The 16,873-nt window shown below is 38.9% G+C and overlaps 1 protein-coding gene across 7 annotated transcripts in view; it reads left to right on the top strand.

Annotated features, from left to right (window-relative positions):
• The window catches only part of LOC114471872 (triple functional domain protein-like), a 145,821-nt gene that overhangs the window by 61,605 nt on the left and 67,343 nt on the right, over nucleotides 1-16,873 (top strand). For all 7 annotated transcript variants that reach the window (XR_003675038.1, XM_028460842.1, XM_028460843.1 and 4 more), the window contains exons 3-5: nucleotides 489-563; nucleotides 9,935-10,049; nucleotides 12,248-12,440. Coding sequence is in view for 6 of the 7 variants with exons in the window: in XM_028460842.1 (XP_028316643.1) it covers nucleotides 489-563; nucleotides 9,935-10,049; nucleotides 12,248-12,440 (383 nt within the window). In the remaining variant the exon portion in view is untranslated. The remainder of the gene's footprint in view (nucleotides 1-488; nucleotides 564-9,934; nucleotides 10,050-12,247; nucleotides 12,441-16,873) is intronic.

Below are 16,873 nucleotides of genomic sequence, written 5' to 3'. Positions count from 1 at the left end.
TTTTTTCACCTGTTCTTGCATCATTCACTCTGTTAGTTTTGGAGCAGTGAGCGCCATGACTTCACCAGCCACTCTCTGTGTCTGAATGCTCTGGATGTGCTTTTTTTTGGGGTGCTGATGTAAGCTGACGTGGCCTCGGGGTGTTCGCTGTTACCCCGCTTCACCCCTGGTGCAGCTCCTGCTCGATCTGGTTTCTGCACTAAACTTCCCCTATATGCTCCGGCCTCAGTTTCTCGTTTCTATAACTGCCATTTCTCAGCTTCCTTCTCTGAAGTACGTGTTGTATAAATGTGAGGAAGGGGGAATGAGTATGAATGCTGCCAGTGTTGTTTTTTTCTTTTTGATTGTTGAAATCTTTTCTCCTCCTCAGACGAGAAATGAATAAAACCGTCTGTTCTGTTGTGAGCAAAGTAACAGAATAGACTTGGAAAAGGTTTAAAATGACTTTTTTTTTTAATTCACTCCCTCTGTCTTCTTTTTGTGTGCAGGTTTTAGGAGGAATGAAGACATGAGAGCAATGGAGGTGCTTCCCATCCTCAAAGAAAAAGTTGCCTTTCTTTCAGGTAAAAACTGCCTCTAAAGTGTGTGAATCTAACTTTAGATGAACTATATTAGCCAACGAGAGCACAAACCTCGGCTATGTGCCAAATCTTCTTTTTGCCAGATATTGGCACTTATCATTCACACTTTAAAGGCATGGAGGAAATGTTTATTCCCTTTAATACGATACAATAGTTCCAGAATGTATGGGTACCCCAATTTTTTCGAAAAATCATAATAAAATGTGCACTCCGAACCGGATGAAACTCAGTGAGGCAATTGAAGAACCAGCTGGACATAATTGAGTCACATTTCATAAAGATCGGTCAATTATGAACTGACATATGACATTTTCACATTTCACCAATGATTAAAGTTAGGCAGCTCTGTGCGCAGACGCGTCACATGTATAACATCGGACTTCTCGATAGGGGTGGGAACCTCACGATACGATACGCTCTACAAAGCTCACGATAACAATTCTCTCATGATATGAAGATACTGCGATTATCGATATATTGGTCAGAAATCAATCTACGATAATCTATGACATAACAAGAAAAAAAAGATTAAGTGAAAAAATAAATTTTTTGTTTTCTATCTCTGAAAAACAATAAATTGAAAAAGTGTCCTATGAACAGTGAAACTATTTTAGTGCAACATTTCTGTAAATAAGTGTCAACATACCAATGTAAATGAATAAGTATCTCCAATAGTGCTGTGTGTAAATAAAAAATAGGATCTTTCTTACCAGTGACACTATTATAGTGCAATATTCCAGTAAACAATATATTGGTTCCTTCAACAAACAGTGACAAAATCTTTGTGAAGACGTACCTGCACATTTTAGTGAAAAATCAGAAAAGGTTTTGGAAGAAAAAAAAAATACTTAGCGGGAGCATATCACTAATCGATCGTGCGGGAAAATGTCGCGATATATCGCCGTATCGAGATATTGTCACACTCCTACTTCTCGGTGCAAAGTGGACTCACCGCAGCTGTTGTAAATAGGAAGTTACGTGTCTCGCTCTTCTTCAACCCTATGTGTTTTTATTGCATTTTTACAAAATATTCAGTCTGTATAATGTGCTGAAACAATAAAACAATGAACACGTATATGATCTATGAAAATAAATAAACATTTGAGTCGCTTCCACTGGGATTTAATCCTGCGTCAATGAGAAAAATGAAATCCATAGTCCGCTGCATTAACCGCTCGGCCACTGATCAGCTGTCAACTCACTAATCTAATCTCTAAATAAAATACATACTGGATGTCGCACGGGAAATGCAGTGTTTCCATTTTAACTTGTGACCGCGTTTACCTGAATTTACACACGGAGAAGCTATCTCACAAATGACTCTTTTTTTAAACCATCTCTGGAGCCAAACTTTAGCGTGGTGCCTTCACAGTCCAGAACTGTGACTTTGTTTGGGTTAAACAGGCGACCTACTTCTGACAGTCGCAATAGACGTACCACAGGTTACATCTGGTCGCAGGTAGTGTATAGACGAGAACACAAAACAAGTTTATTTACTGTCACTGTAGAGTCAATAACACGTACATCTGACTGAACATGATTATGAGATGTGAGTTAATTGTTTGTACATCGACTTGAATGTGTCGGTGGTAAAAGTTAAGCAAGTGAAATGACATAAACACACTTGAACATCATGCAGAAGACATGTCATGCTGCACACTTTCATTGACCTCCTATTATGTGTCCCACGAGTGTCCAACACCTTATAAATTCAGCTATCCCATCACAGGTTTAGTCACAGCACACGTATGTGTAGCGAAACAGATGCTATGAGCTCATATTAACTTGCAACCAAATTATTGTAAATCCACACATATATAGTGATGTTGTGAGCAGAGTTATATATATATATATATTTATTTTTTAACCGAACTAGGCATTATTTCTCGTCAATGTCAACTGGTGACCCACTTCTGACGGTCGCAACATCCCACAGTTTGCAGCTGCTCACATGTAGCCTGGAAAATAAAAAAATATAAACCTATTTAAAGACACTAAACAGTATATTTAACAGCTGGCTAAACATGATTATGGGGTGCATTATACACTTCTGTATCATATATTATTTTCAACTTGAATGTAAAGTTACATGGGACACAGTAGGAGGTGCAGAGCGGCACACAGCAGAAATTACGTCATGTTCCTTCCATGGCCTAAGATCTATCTTTGGTTAAAATCTGTTAAAGCTGCAGTATGTAAGTTTTCTTTTTGCATCATTTGGTCAAAAATCCATAAACATCTTTGAGCATATTATAATCAAAGGGTTCTGAGTGAACAGTGAATCTTTTCTTCTTCTCTTGGCCCTGTAAATTACATGTATAAATCCACGAGCGTGACGCTGGATGTCAGCCAATCAGAGATCTTTCTGCAAACATGTGTGCTCCATGTGCTGTTTTGGGCGTTACTATTGGCTGCTCGACTGAAGTCAGGCGCGTTCACATACCAAGTGCAATGATGGACGTTCTAGCAGAAGTCTCTATCTCAGCAACAGTTACACAGCAAATCAAGAGGAAGAAGTCAAATTGATGTGGAGAAGCAACAGTTTAAATGCACAAACACTGAGGATTAACGGAACGCTTTGTGTCCTCGTGGATCCCCGTGACTGTGCAGGGTCTTCCCCAGGTACTGGTGTCAGGGGGAGAGTGAGAACAGACGGGTTAAATTGTGTGTAAACCTAAGAGAAGCTAAATTCCAGGTGAATTCACTTTACAGTCTGGATGTGTAGTGATGGTTGTCACTCCGCGCTGAGCGGCTGCTGAGATCACATCCGCCTCTGTTTGCTCTCTGTCGGGGATCAACTGACGGGAGCAGTAACTACAGAGTAATATGTGCATTCATGTCAGTCTCTAAAACACCAGAAAAATCTCCATTAACATAAGATAAAGTCCATACTTTTGTCAATAGTCTTGAGAAATAGTATTGAGAAAGAAGTCACTAAAAGCGTTCACAAAAGACACTGGTAAGGGAGGCTAAGTTTCGGTTTTGGTTCCAAAACGGAGCGGAGAGGGGATTTTACATACTTCAGCTTTAAGTGCTTTTGAAGTATTCCTGCCAAACAAACAAACAAACAAAAAAATGAATGAACACCAGTAAAAATATGATTTCCTTGGCGGAGGTCATTACTGAAAATCCTCTGACCTTCACTATTAAATAATGTAACAATACGTTAAGATCCCGACTGATTATACTTGTTAATGACTGTTTAAGGCCTCCTCATTTCTCTCACACACACGCACGCACGCATGCACGCACGCACGCACACACACACACACACACACACACACACACACACGTAAAGTGGATACATGATGCAGCTGAATATTTTGCTCTTTGGATCAAACCAATGTCCAGACCCTTATTACATCCACACACACTTATGCTCCTTATAAAGGTTCTGCTGTGAAAAACAGACCCTCTTTTGTGTGTATTGCTCCACCCATGAGACACACACACACAGATATACAGAGGCTGATGCACACACATGAATTAATGCGACACACTTTTGATAGTGACGCACATCCACTGTTTGATAAAGTGTCTGCTGTGTGCAGAGTCTGTGTGTATTTACACACCAGTGAGGTCACAGTGAGGAGCACGACGACAATGACGCTGACTGACAACAGAAAGACAAAAAAAAAAGGAGTTTCATGGCCGCGTTGCCATGGAGATGACTTACTGTCAGCTACTGCATCCAATCGTAGTCATTGGTGAAGTAATTGGCTTTAAAATGACAGAGGGAGGGGATATGGAGGCAAAGGACTGACAGCAAGAAAAAAAGTAGGGTAAATGAGCTAAGCCTATTATCCCAAATCTGGCCTCTTTAATAAACCGGCCATGCTGGTCTTCTCTCATGTTCACTCGCTGCCACGTGAGCAGCAGGGTCGAGCCTGAAGGCGCACAGCGAGCCAACTGAACGCACTCATTTGTGGGCTGAGCGCTGTCAGCCAGCGTTTAGCAGCTCCCACGTGAGCCAACGAGTGCGTCGCCTCCACCAACAAATCCGAACCCACGACGAGCAAAGTGTCATTCAAGTGCCACTTGTTCACAAATTCAGACATTTAAACACACACTAAACAGGGAGTGATTGAAAGGGGAGGATGACATGCAAAACACTTGAATGCAAACAAGAATGCACTTTATTACATTGGCCACGTTTACATGGGAGCTTTAATTTCACTTTATTCAGAATAAAAGTTAAATCCTCTTTAAACTGACCTGTTAAGCACTTAATTCCTAATACAAATGTAATTCTTAATTAAGCCTAAATGTGAATTAGGTGGCTGGTTTATTTTGATTTTAATTTAGAATTAAATAATTCATCTATTTTTAACACTTAATTCCACTTTAAGTTGATTCCAGTCGTTCTGACGGCCACCCGGACTGAAGCCGAGACTATTTGTTTAATAAGAGTCATAAAAGACAAGGATATAATGAAAAGAGTGGATGGACGGAAGCAAAAACGTGGACATTCACACGGACGTCTACAAACGGAGCAGGCATCAGAGCTTCACTAATGATGCGTGGATCATTATAAAGTTCATTTTTCACTCAACATCCACTATAGTGGAGGTAGTGCAGCTGTTGCACTAACCGCTGGCTTTGATTGACCAAAGTACGGACGATCTATCTCCTTCTCCTGCTCAGCTGACCAAAGTGAAACCGTGTGTTATTGTCGAGCTGCTGCTTCAAAACTACAATCAAAATGAAAATGAAAACAGTTCTTATTATGTGGTCTTCTATGTTGTAGCCTAAAAGAAAAGGTTTAATGTGTGTTTTTTCCGATAGACGTGATACATCACGTTCTCCCCTGTCCAATCAGAACTCTTCCCAACCCCCAGACCTAAAGCAGAATTGAATAAAGCCGAATACACCTGTTTTTCATGTAAACCTCAATACGGAATTACTATTTCCATGTAAACACAAAGCAGAACACTTAAATTCAGAATCATTTAATTTGGAATAACTAATACACAAATTTTAAAGATTAAATCGGGGCTTTCGCCTTTAATTGGCCATGTAACCACTAGGCCACCACTCCCATCATGTAACCATGGCCAATGCCTGTGTTGCTGAGAAAACTCAAAATACATGCACTGGCTCACTTGCTGGCAGCAGATCTGTCGTCCTGGGTCCTTCAGTCCAGATTTGATATGAGCTAGTTGTCAGATGGGACGTCATCAAAGTTTGTGCGTTCCTGATCCTCAAAGGATTCGTCGCAGCCGCTTTGGAGATGCTGAAACCTTTCATCTAACACTGCCAGAAGGCCCAGACTTTTCTATGGCATATAAAATAGTTCTGCTTTAAAAAATCCTGCATTGGTCTACCTCCCCAACACCTGCAAATGTGAAAGTCATCCACTCTTTTGATTTATTGCCCTAAAAATTGCTGCATTTCATGTAAAGCTGAAAAAGCAAACGCACACATGGCCAGCCTGAAACAACTTGCTGATGTAACCTGGAACAGCATTTTAAAAATCAGCATTATATCATTAATGTAGGGTATAGCCAGGGTTGAGGTCAATTACATTTTTCAATTACAATTACGTCTTCAATTACTCATGTTGAATTACAATTCAATTATGATTACAGTGACCAGGAATTTTTCAATTACAATTAAATTACAATATTTTTTTATCCTCATAGTCAGTTACAATTACATTCTCAATTCCTAGAGTTCAATTACAATTCATCACAATTACTGAGCCTGAAATAAATGACCGAATAAAAGTTAACCTTTCTCTTTTGTTAGCTTTCTGTTGGCGTCTCTTATGATAACGGGTCCTAAATCAGCTGTAAAACGCACTAAAAACAAATATCTATCATCTGATTTATTTCCTATTTATTGGTTACCATGTTAGGCTTCATAATCAATTAAAATATATGTTTTAATATGTTTGGTCTGGGTGTCTGAGCCTTTTTTGTGTCAGTATTGCCCTCAATGATTAACTACATATGTGTAGAACTATACAAAAAACTGTAACATGGTTCCCCAGTTTTGCGTTAAATTATAATTGAACATTTTTATAGAATTTTCATGGCTATTACAAATACAAAGTCAATTATCTAAACTCAATTACAATTTAATTATGATCACAACAGCAACAAATGTTTAAAATTACAGTTGCAATTATGATTACGCCATAATTATAGTCAATTATCAATTACGCGATTACAATACCGCTAATATGACGATAGTCATTCAAGTACTGTAATAATAATACGCTCTTTTTGTTGTTTACTGTATCAATAATTTACTGTAGCAATATGCATTAAATGTGGACATAGACGGATGCAATCACTGAAAGACTGAACACACAAAACACAAGGAAGTTATAATAAAGCTTAATAAAGCTTTAAGAATGATGCAGTTTTTTGCAAAGAAAACATATTGTAACAGAGAAAAAACACACATTAAAGCCAGAAGCCACGCCTCGACTTTTCTGCACACGCATCGCGGAACATAACAAAGTTGCATTAATATAGGTCTATGGGTCAGGTAGGAGCTAAAATCATATTTACCTGTTTGCTGTTGTGACGCGCGGCCTTGTTTCCGTGCACAGTTCCGCATTCACTTTGATTGACAGTCTCAAAAACAGGAAGTCAAAGCTTATTGGCTGGGCGCACTCTGCGATCGTTTCCATTTGTATAGGGGTCTATAGGACGAAGGCGGGACTTATATACATTAATGTATATGAATGACCACCGGCAGTAGACCATAGTAAAAGACTAGTTATGTATTTTTTCACGTTTCAAAAGAATCATAGATTTAGAAACATAGATTTCTCAGAAACTCCAGATATCAGCTTTAACATTCCCTTGGAAACACAATCATTTATTTAGTAGCTGTGTAATGGGCTTAGAACTGATAGCAAGCTGTGAGACAGAAGAACAACCATAGATTGTGCAGAGAAGGCTTCATGAAAGAGAACAAGTCCAAACACCTCAACTGTGCTCAAAAACAATTGTAAGTATAGCTTAGAAAACTGTCAGCAAGTGTCAACTCAAAACGCCCAATATTTAGCTTTAGTTTGTTTGCTGAAGTATCATAGAGCTGTCTGTGCAATGAGGGTCTGCCGTCAACCATCCAGCTTGGTGACGATTTCTTAGCGAGTTTTAGGCTGCATATCTTTCTGCACATGGAGCCAGTGGTTTAGTGCGGATCATTAGTCACCTACAAGTTACGCTATCAGATACGGAAGCACTGAAATTCTTCAAGAACAGGACAAGAGCCTCAAACACGTATCCACAGTTAATAATAAGATGAGTCTACAGAGGAACAAGAAGTCCTGAATGTAAAGACGTGGAGGCGACTGTGGCTAAAATCAAAACTCTGGCTGCACAGGAGGATAATCGTGGAAATTCCAGCAAGTTCATTTTGTCTTCTTTTTGAATAATATGTTAAAGCTGCTATCCGGAGTTTCTGAGAGAGCGTCTCGATGTCCCGCCCTCAACAGCTCTACTTCCTCCCTTGCCTCTGCCAATCTACCAGAAGCTACACCTCTACGTTTGTACATGCACATTGCAAACGTAACAAAGTCGCATAACTACAAAAACTACACATTTATTGTTAGAGTGCCATAACTTTAGTTTAAAACATGTTTATTACCTGTTCAGAAATGTTGCGAAATCCTGGTCTGTTCGAAATCCCTTTAAAAGCAGCAAGTCCCTCCCCCTTTGAAAAGCAGCTTAGAGATCAATTCTGTTGCGGTCACGAAGACGTTTATTTATAAGCTTTGAATCTTTTGTCTTTTAGTAGGAGCTTTATACGTTGGCAGTCGTGGAATGGGTAACTAGAGTTTCGGAGCGCACCTCCATGATGCTATGCTGCTCAGTGATACTGGTTTGGAGTCTGCTGATCGATTTCATGAGTTCTTCCTGGGCTAGGCCAACTTGACAGTTCTGAAGCTGGCCAAGTCCAAGAAGAACTCAAAGATAATTGTGGTGTTTTCTTGTATTTTATTTTGTAGTATTTAAGGTGTTTTTTAAAGAGCAATGTTAAATGATGCATGAATTATTGTAAACTCGGGAAAAGGTTGAATGACCAAGCCTTCTCACGGTTATTTATGTCTATCTCCGTCAATAATGATACATAGGTCCAAATAGGCACCCCCATTTTTTTTAAATGAATAAATAAATTGCAATGTGTGCAATTGGATCCAATCTGGATGAAACTCAGTGGGTTAATTGATGAACCAACCTTACATCACTGAGTCAAGTTTCATAAAGATCAGTCAATTACGAACCGAGATAGAAATATTTTAAATCTTGCCATTAATGAGATAGAGGGATTTATTTTATTTTTTTACCAACTGATCCAGACTCAGAACATGGATCCGGATCCCCTCATGGCATAAGGCAGTGATTTCCAACCTTTTTTGGGTCGTGACCCCATTTTGATATCACAAATTTCTGGTGACCCCAGAGACTTTTTTATTTGATACAGAAGAATTAGCTTGATACAGAAGAACTAGCTTGATACAGAAGAATTAGCTTGATACATAAGAATTAGCGTGGTACAGAAGAATTAGCTTGATACAGAAGAATTAGCGTGATACAGAAGAACTAGCTTGATACAGAAGAACTAGCTTGATACAGAAGAACTAGCTTGATACAGAAGAACTAGCTTGATACAGAAGAATTAGCTTGATACAGAAGAATTAGCTTGATACATAAGAATTAGCGTGATACAGAAGAACTAGCTTGATACAGAAGAATTAGCTTGATACAGAAGAACTAGCTTGATACAGAAGAATTAGCTTGATACAGAAGAACTAGCTTGATACAGAAGAATTAGCTTGATACAGAAGAATTAGCTTGATACAGAAGAACTAGCTTGATACTTGATAATACAAAGTAGCCAGGATTAGTGGCAAAATGGACCAGCTCAGATGTCTTCATACGGAATTTTATTTGAACTAGGTTTATATTTAAGAAAAGTACAGAATGCAGTTGTTAAAGTCGCGTCTTAAAAAAAGACTAATTAAAAAAAAAAAAAAAAAAGGCATATGTTTTTAATCAGTACATTTTTTTTGTATTAATACTAGACATTTCAGGTGACCCCATTTTATTCCCACGACCCCAAGGTTGGAAAACATAGATATAAGGTTAGAAAGTGTTGAAGAGCATCTGCAGCTCTTTTTTGTTGATTCATCATTTGAACATGTACCATGTGTTAGACCTGAGACACATTCCTGCAGATCTGTTTGTAGACAAACAAGCCTCAGGTCACTTCTTATTCTGTAACTTTATTTTTTCTCTAAGCTGCAGCTCTCAATGGCAGCTTTGTATGTTTCCTGATAAATATGTACATACCCTGTCTGAACTCTGCGCATGTCTTTCTGTGTGACACCTCAGGTGGCAGAGACAGACGTGGCGGCCCAGTGTTAACGTTTCCATCACGCAACAACCATGACAGAATACGAACGGATGACCTGAGGAGACTGATCGCATACCTTGCCGGCATCCCCAGGTTAGACTTCTTTTAACCGTATTTTGTGGATTTGTGTGTTTGTACGGAGGAGTATTAGGGACAATTGGGATGGAGTAAATCATTTTGGGCAAATCGAGAGTAAATTTGAAATTTCGAGATTGAAGTTCAAGTCTTTGTTCTCGACATTTCAACTTTAATCTCGACATGTCGACTTTATTCTTGAAATTTCAATGTTAATTTCTACCTTTTCACTTTATTCTCAATGTTTTGACTTTAAAATTGAAATTTCAACTATAGTCTCGACATTTTGACTTTAAACTCAAAATTTTGACTTTAATTTCGAAATTTCAACTTTATTCTCAACATTTCAATTTTATTCTTGACATTTCGACTTTATTCTTGAAATTTCAACTTAAATCTTCACATTTCGACTTTATTCTCGGAATTTCAACTTTATTCTCGACATTTCGACTTTATTCTCGACATTTCAACTTTATTTTAGAAATTTCAACTTTAATCTTCACAATTTGACTTTTTTCTCGACATTTTGACTTTAAACTCAAAATTTCAACTTTATTCTCGACATTTCAACTTTAATCTCAAAATTTCGACTTTAATCTTGACATTTTGACTTTATTCTTGACATTTCAACTTCAATCTTGACATTTCAACTTTATTCTTGACATTTTGACTTTATTCTTGAAATTTCAACTTTAATTTTCACATTTCAACTTTATTCTTGAAATTTCAACTTTAATTTTCACAATTTGGCTTTATTCTCGAAATTTCAACTTTATTCTCGACATTTTGACTTCATTCTTGAAATTTTGACTTTATTCTTGAAATTTCAACTTTATTCTTGAAATTTCAACTTTATTCTTGAAATTTCAACTTTAATCTCAATATGCCCGAAATTATTTTCTCCATCAAAATTGGCCCTAATCCTTTTCCATAGTGTTTGTGTGTGCATCTGAAATCAACATTTACTGTCAAAACGAGTGGTTGAAGCACTGAAGGCAAACACGTGAGGAGGCTGTGAGGAGCATGTGAGAAGAGAAGCGGTAATAGAAAGCAGCGCTGAGGAGATGACTGAGACGTTTGCTGGAGTGCTGGCAGGAATCAGTTAGAGCAACGCTGTCAGATGTTTGCTTACGCCGTCAGAAGGAGCATGTGCTCAGAGGGATTGAGGGGAAAAAACAGTTTAGCAGAAGAAAGGCAGTAGAGTGAGAGAGGAAGGAGGGGGGAATTCAAGCTGACAAGAGGCGTAGAGCGCATGTGCAAGGAGGTGTGTGTGTGTGTGTGAGGGAGAGCGAGCGAGCGACCCAGTGGGTGCACGAAAGCAAAACAAAGTGTCGCAGTAGCCGAGGCAGTGCAGCAGCGAGTGAAGCAGCTCCTCTCATCTCCTCGCAGGTAAACACGTCTCTGTCCTGTCAGCCTGCTGCGTCTCGCTCGCCTCCGTCATGCCCTAATCCCTCCCTCTGCTCCATCTGCTCTCACATTAAGTGTGTGTGCGTGTGTGTGTGTGTGCTCATACAGTGAGTGATGCACTGTGCACATTGCATCATCACAATCTTTCTAAAATTGTGTACTTTTATGTGATTAGAGTGCACGCTGCTGTCCACTGATGGGCTGTTTATTAGCGTGACAACTTCCACATCATCTGTCAGCTCTGATGCAGGAATGTTTGGGATGCAGGATTTATAGCCAAGCAAAGTAAACCACTCAAGTGTGTGTTAGAGAATGAGTACATTTAATTAGAAACCTGTTATGGCGTAAACGGGTAGATGACAAGTCGGTTTAGTCACTTTCAGGTGTGTACGTGTAGAGAACGCTGATGCACAAATGTGTTCTTATGTCTTCTTAATTGTTTTGTGCAAACGTTCCCTGACTCATGCCTGGGTGAAGTGGGTGTGTGGGTGTGGAGGATGTGTGGCTGTGTGTGGATGCTGCGTAGGCTCCTCAACTGTACAGAAACTGCGTCATCTCAGGGTTTGTTTTGATTCTCCTGTTTTCTCTCCCCCCCCCCCCCTCTCTCTCTTTCTCTCCTCTCCATCATCCCCCTCTCATCCTTTCCCACGTCTGTCATCTCACCCCAACACCCCTCCCCTTCCCCTCCTCCTTTGGATTACACTCCAATCTCGCACTCTGCCTCACCCCCTCCCTTTTCTCTCCGTCCTGTCTTTTAATTTTACCCACCCACTCCTGCCGATCTCCATCCTCTTGATTCCATCACCCAGCGAGGAGGTGTGTAAACATGGCTTCACGGTCATTGTTGATATGCGTGGCTCCAAGTGGGACAGCATTAAGCCTCTGCTGAAGATCCTCCAGGAGTCCTTTCCATCCTGCATCCACGTCGCGCTCATCATTAAACCAGACAACTTCTGGCAGAAGCAGAGAACAAACTTCGGCAGCTCCAAGTTTGAATTTGAGGTAAGAAAGGCGAAAACGTTGATTATCATTTTACTGTTAGAGGTATGAATAAAATCCTCCTCATTCTAAAGCTGCTCATTGTCAGCACATGTCATCCGTTCCTTTTCATGTGTGCATCACCAGACGCTTGTCTCGGTTTTCATCAAATTCAACCAGAAAATGGCACCTAAGATTGCAAGCATTTACACTGCTGTCAGTCAGGGCATCAAAACATGCATTTTTCTCCAGCTGATCATCAAAGAATGTGGGTGAATGCGTAGTTTGAACACTCTGTTCCCGCCCAGGGCAGAATATCCTCCCGTGCGCTCACACTAACACGAGGTGCAGTCGTTCTGAGCGTTATTTAGAACCTGCTCCGCTAAATGCTGTCTAATGAGGAGTGGATGAGAGTTTCCCACCCTGCTGTTTGATCTCTTCTTAAACACATTTGCTTGCGCTGATAATGATCAGCTTCTCTTTGGTAGTAGAGAAGCGTGGCTTGGTAAAAAAAAAAAAAAAAAGAAAAAAAAAGCAGCTTCTGAGTGAGAGCAGTGATATGGAAATTAGCCTTGATTGCTCACTCAGGTCCACTGTAATTTGATGGCATGCTATTGATTATTGGACAGGACGAATAGCTGCAGGGCTAGCTTCAGTCGTCCTATGTGGACATTGATTGGGTGCTCTGCATTTCTTTTTTCATGTTTACCACGCTTGTCATGTGAATGTGGAAAACGGCATTTTCCAGATGTTTACAGCAGAGGAGAATAGGCATAACCATGCAGGGACACCATAACATCAGGCAATTTATTAAGATTGGGGATGTTTGATATTAGCTTTTTGCTGATATACGATATTGTTCAACACTAAATCTCCCATTACCTATATTAACCAATACCGATTTAGACCCCACACACCTAAATTCAGCCCACATAATCTCCATGGAAATAACAGGTTAAGGCAGTGGTTACCAATTTTTTTTGGATCGTAACCAGCTTTTGATATCAAAAATTTTTGGCGACCATAAAGACATATTTTTTTAAAGAAACACTTTTTGATCACGTTTGTTTTACCGAATTACAAATATAGAGTAGCTAGGATTCGTGACAAGTTGTGCCTATTATTATTATTATCATTAATAATACATAATAATTAATAATAACAGGTATATTTAGAAGTATAGTAGAAGTTGTTTAAGATTGTGTGTTGTTTTACTTTGAAAAATAATAATAATTAAAACTTTTCCAATCAGTAATTTTTTATTTTTTTTATCACTTACTAGAGAATTCCAGGCGACCCCACATGGGGTCCCGACCCCAAGGTTGAAAAACACTGGACTGGGTTAAGGCTACTTTTGATATGATGCCCCACTGGATGTGTTCCACAAATAAGCGTCATCTGTGCAAAATAGGAATATTTATTCAACTTTTGTAATGATAAAAGTGTCATCAAACAACAGCAACATTTATGGGAAAAACAAGATACCGATGTCAACCGATATTATAGTTCATGGCTAATATCGGTTTATAATATTGGTAGGACGATAATATCTAACCCTATCTCTCTGATTAAGATTATAAGGTAAAGAGAGTAAAGAATGGAAGCACTGGTAGTAATCAAGATAAAAGTAGTGGTATTGGTAGAGAAAACACTGAAGATAAATACTCAGATTAGTGATCACACCTCTTTCCATTAAAAACCTCCGTTATCTTTCTTACTCTCTAGAAGCTCTTCTCTGTTCAAAGTAGGAGTCTGACAATATCTCAATACGGCGATGTATCGCGATATTTTTTCGCCCGGTAGATTATCGATATGCTCGCGCTAAGTATCGATTTAATTATTATTATTATTATTCATTTTTTTCATTTAAGATTTAGGTTATCAAATATTAGCTGTTTCAAAGTTATTGATTTAAAATGATTTTGCTTTAAAAAAAGAGTAAAAATATATATAATTTTAAATTATATTAAAACACAGAAAATAACAAAAACACATAATTAATCCAAAAACACATAAAATGACTAAAAACTGACAAAACAGCAAAACCGCAAAGGAAAAAAGAGACAAACCCCCCTCGTATTAATGCTCAGATGAGTCATTATTCTAAATGCTGACAAATGATGATAATGTGGTACTCGGATCAGATACAATCACGTTTTTGTGGCCCCTGCTGTGATAGAGTTGCCCGTCCCTGCCTTAGACTATGACTGTCATTGCCATATCAGTGTCTTCTCTGACTAAAGGCGGTCCCGCTTCTCCACCCAAGGACATCGATGCAAGTCTGCATTGTTTGTCCCACACAAAGCCTATGCATCCATCGCTCTCTCTCTTTCTCTCTCTCCATCCAATCTCTGGCCATGTGTGTGGGGGTGTTGTTGCGGGGGTGGAGGAGCAGAAACACAAAGGCATTGGAACCAAACAGGGAGACATTTCCTTGGTGCATGTCTGAAAATGAAGTTCTGGCTGAGAACATTTGATATTGATCAGACCATAACGCAAAGAATGTTAGCAGGGTCTTTCCCAGGAAAAGAAGTGTCAAGATGGAGGATTGAGTATTAGATTCTGGGATTAAGAAATGACAGAGATATGTGCTCTGTTGCAAGAAAAAACATATTTCTTTGAATTTATTAAAGCTGCTTGGGATGACTACTTTTTTATCAGATGAAGACGTGGTGTAGGCCCCATGGATAAATAAATCAAAGATAGTTTGCTCATAAAAAAAGATTTAAAAGGCGGAAATTGCTGTTTGAAAGCTTGTTTTGATCTCCACTGTAAACATATAAGTTATTAATATTCTCGTAAATGTTCTGTACATTGCATTGTGGGATATGGAGTCCTGAAGGAGTGTTTTTCCTTTCTTCTTTCTATGATTTCTTGTCCTTATTCGCCAGACAAGGAGGTCAGTGATTTTCCTGACACCAGTTTTGTTCTAGTTTGTTCCTCGTGATATCACCTTGCTTTGCAAGACATTGAATTTTGGCCAGATTTCTGTAAAAGCTCCAAAACATTCGCCATTGTTTTGCCGCAACTTTCACTCCGTGATTACGCCAGAAATCTGTTTTTAGAGGCAAACACGAGAAATCATGGTAAGAATGGAGTAAAAACATTTATTTGCATCCTTCTATGACAGGGGTGTCAAACTGAATTTTAGTTCAGGCGCCAAATTCCAAATAGTTTGATCTTAAGTGGGCCGCAGATTTTAGGTGGGAAAAGAAGCAATTTGAACATTGACGAACCCCACGTTTTCACATTGACGTGAAATGTATACATAATGTATATAAGGCCTCGACATTAAGTGACAGATATCAGCCCCTGCAGGATTTGCTCTTTTAAAATGTATTGATTTTGTGACCAATTCTGTTTTAATTTTTAGGACAATTGAGTTCTTTGAACAATTTGAGATTTAAAATGACTGCAGTCATGTAATAAAAATATTGGAAAATTGCGATTCTCCAATTATTGTGGAGTTTCATTGAATCTGTGTATATAGAATGTCTGAAATATCTACTACTACATTAATTGGTAATTTACACAATAAGTCATGTTTTTTCAGTCTTCCCTTACTTTCTCCTGCAGGCTGAATTGGATGGTGTAAAGGGCTGGATTGAGTTTTGACACATGTGGTATACAGGATTCCACATCCCATAATGAAATGGACAAAACATTTCCGAAAATGTTAGTAGGCAAGGAAAGGCAAATTTATTTGTGTAGCGCATTTCATACACAAGGCAACTCCATGTTCTTTAAATGATCAAAAAGTGCAACAGAAAAACATTCAACAGCTTAAAAATCATGAGCAAAAACATTAAAAATCATCAACAAACACATTACATTACATTACAAAATATCCCTCTCAATCATACGCGGTAGAAAAAAAGAGTGCCTTTAACTTTGATTTAAAAATGTTCACATTGGATGCTGACTTCTGTTTGTTCCACTTCTTTGCAGCATAACAACTAAAAGCAGCATCACCATGTTTACTGTGAGCTCTGGGCTCCACTCTCTGACCCGTGTACCTAGATCTGAGAGACCTGCTGGGTTCATACCTGACTAACATCTCACTGATGTATTCTGGACCAAACCCATCACCTCCATCTTATCATGGTTTATTGAAGGAAGTTTTCTCTCATCCAACAGTTTACTTTTTCTAAACAGTCACAAAACGCCTCAATGGGACCATAGTCATCTGGGTTCAGTGATGGATATAGTTGTGTGTCATCTGTGTGCCTCTGATAATCAACCTTACAGTTCTGTAGAATTTGTCCTAAAGGAAACATATAAAGGCTAAACAGAAGGGGTCCAAGAACAGAGCCCTGAGGAACCCCACAGGACATTGGTAATCTGTCAGATTCAAAGTTTCCAATGCTTACAAAATAACTTTGCTGCTCCAAGTAGGACTTAGACCATTGCATTACTTTTCCATTTTGCAATCTGTGCAACAAAATTGTATGGTCCAC

The sequence above is a fragment of the Gouania willdenowi genome, chromosome 11 (genome assembly GCF_900634775.1).
Source record: "Gouania willdenowi chromosome 11, fGouWil2.1, whole genome shotgun sequence".
Classification (NCBI taxonomy): Eukaryota; Metazoa; Chordata; class Actinopteri; order Blenniiformes; family Gobiesocidae; genus Gouania; species Gouania willdenowi.
The sequence above is the reverse complement of the archived record's forward strand: the minus strand, read 5'-3'. Positions and strand labels throughout refer to the sequence as shown.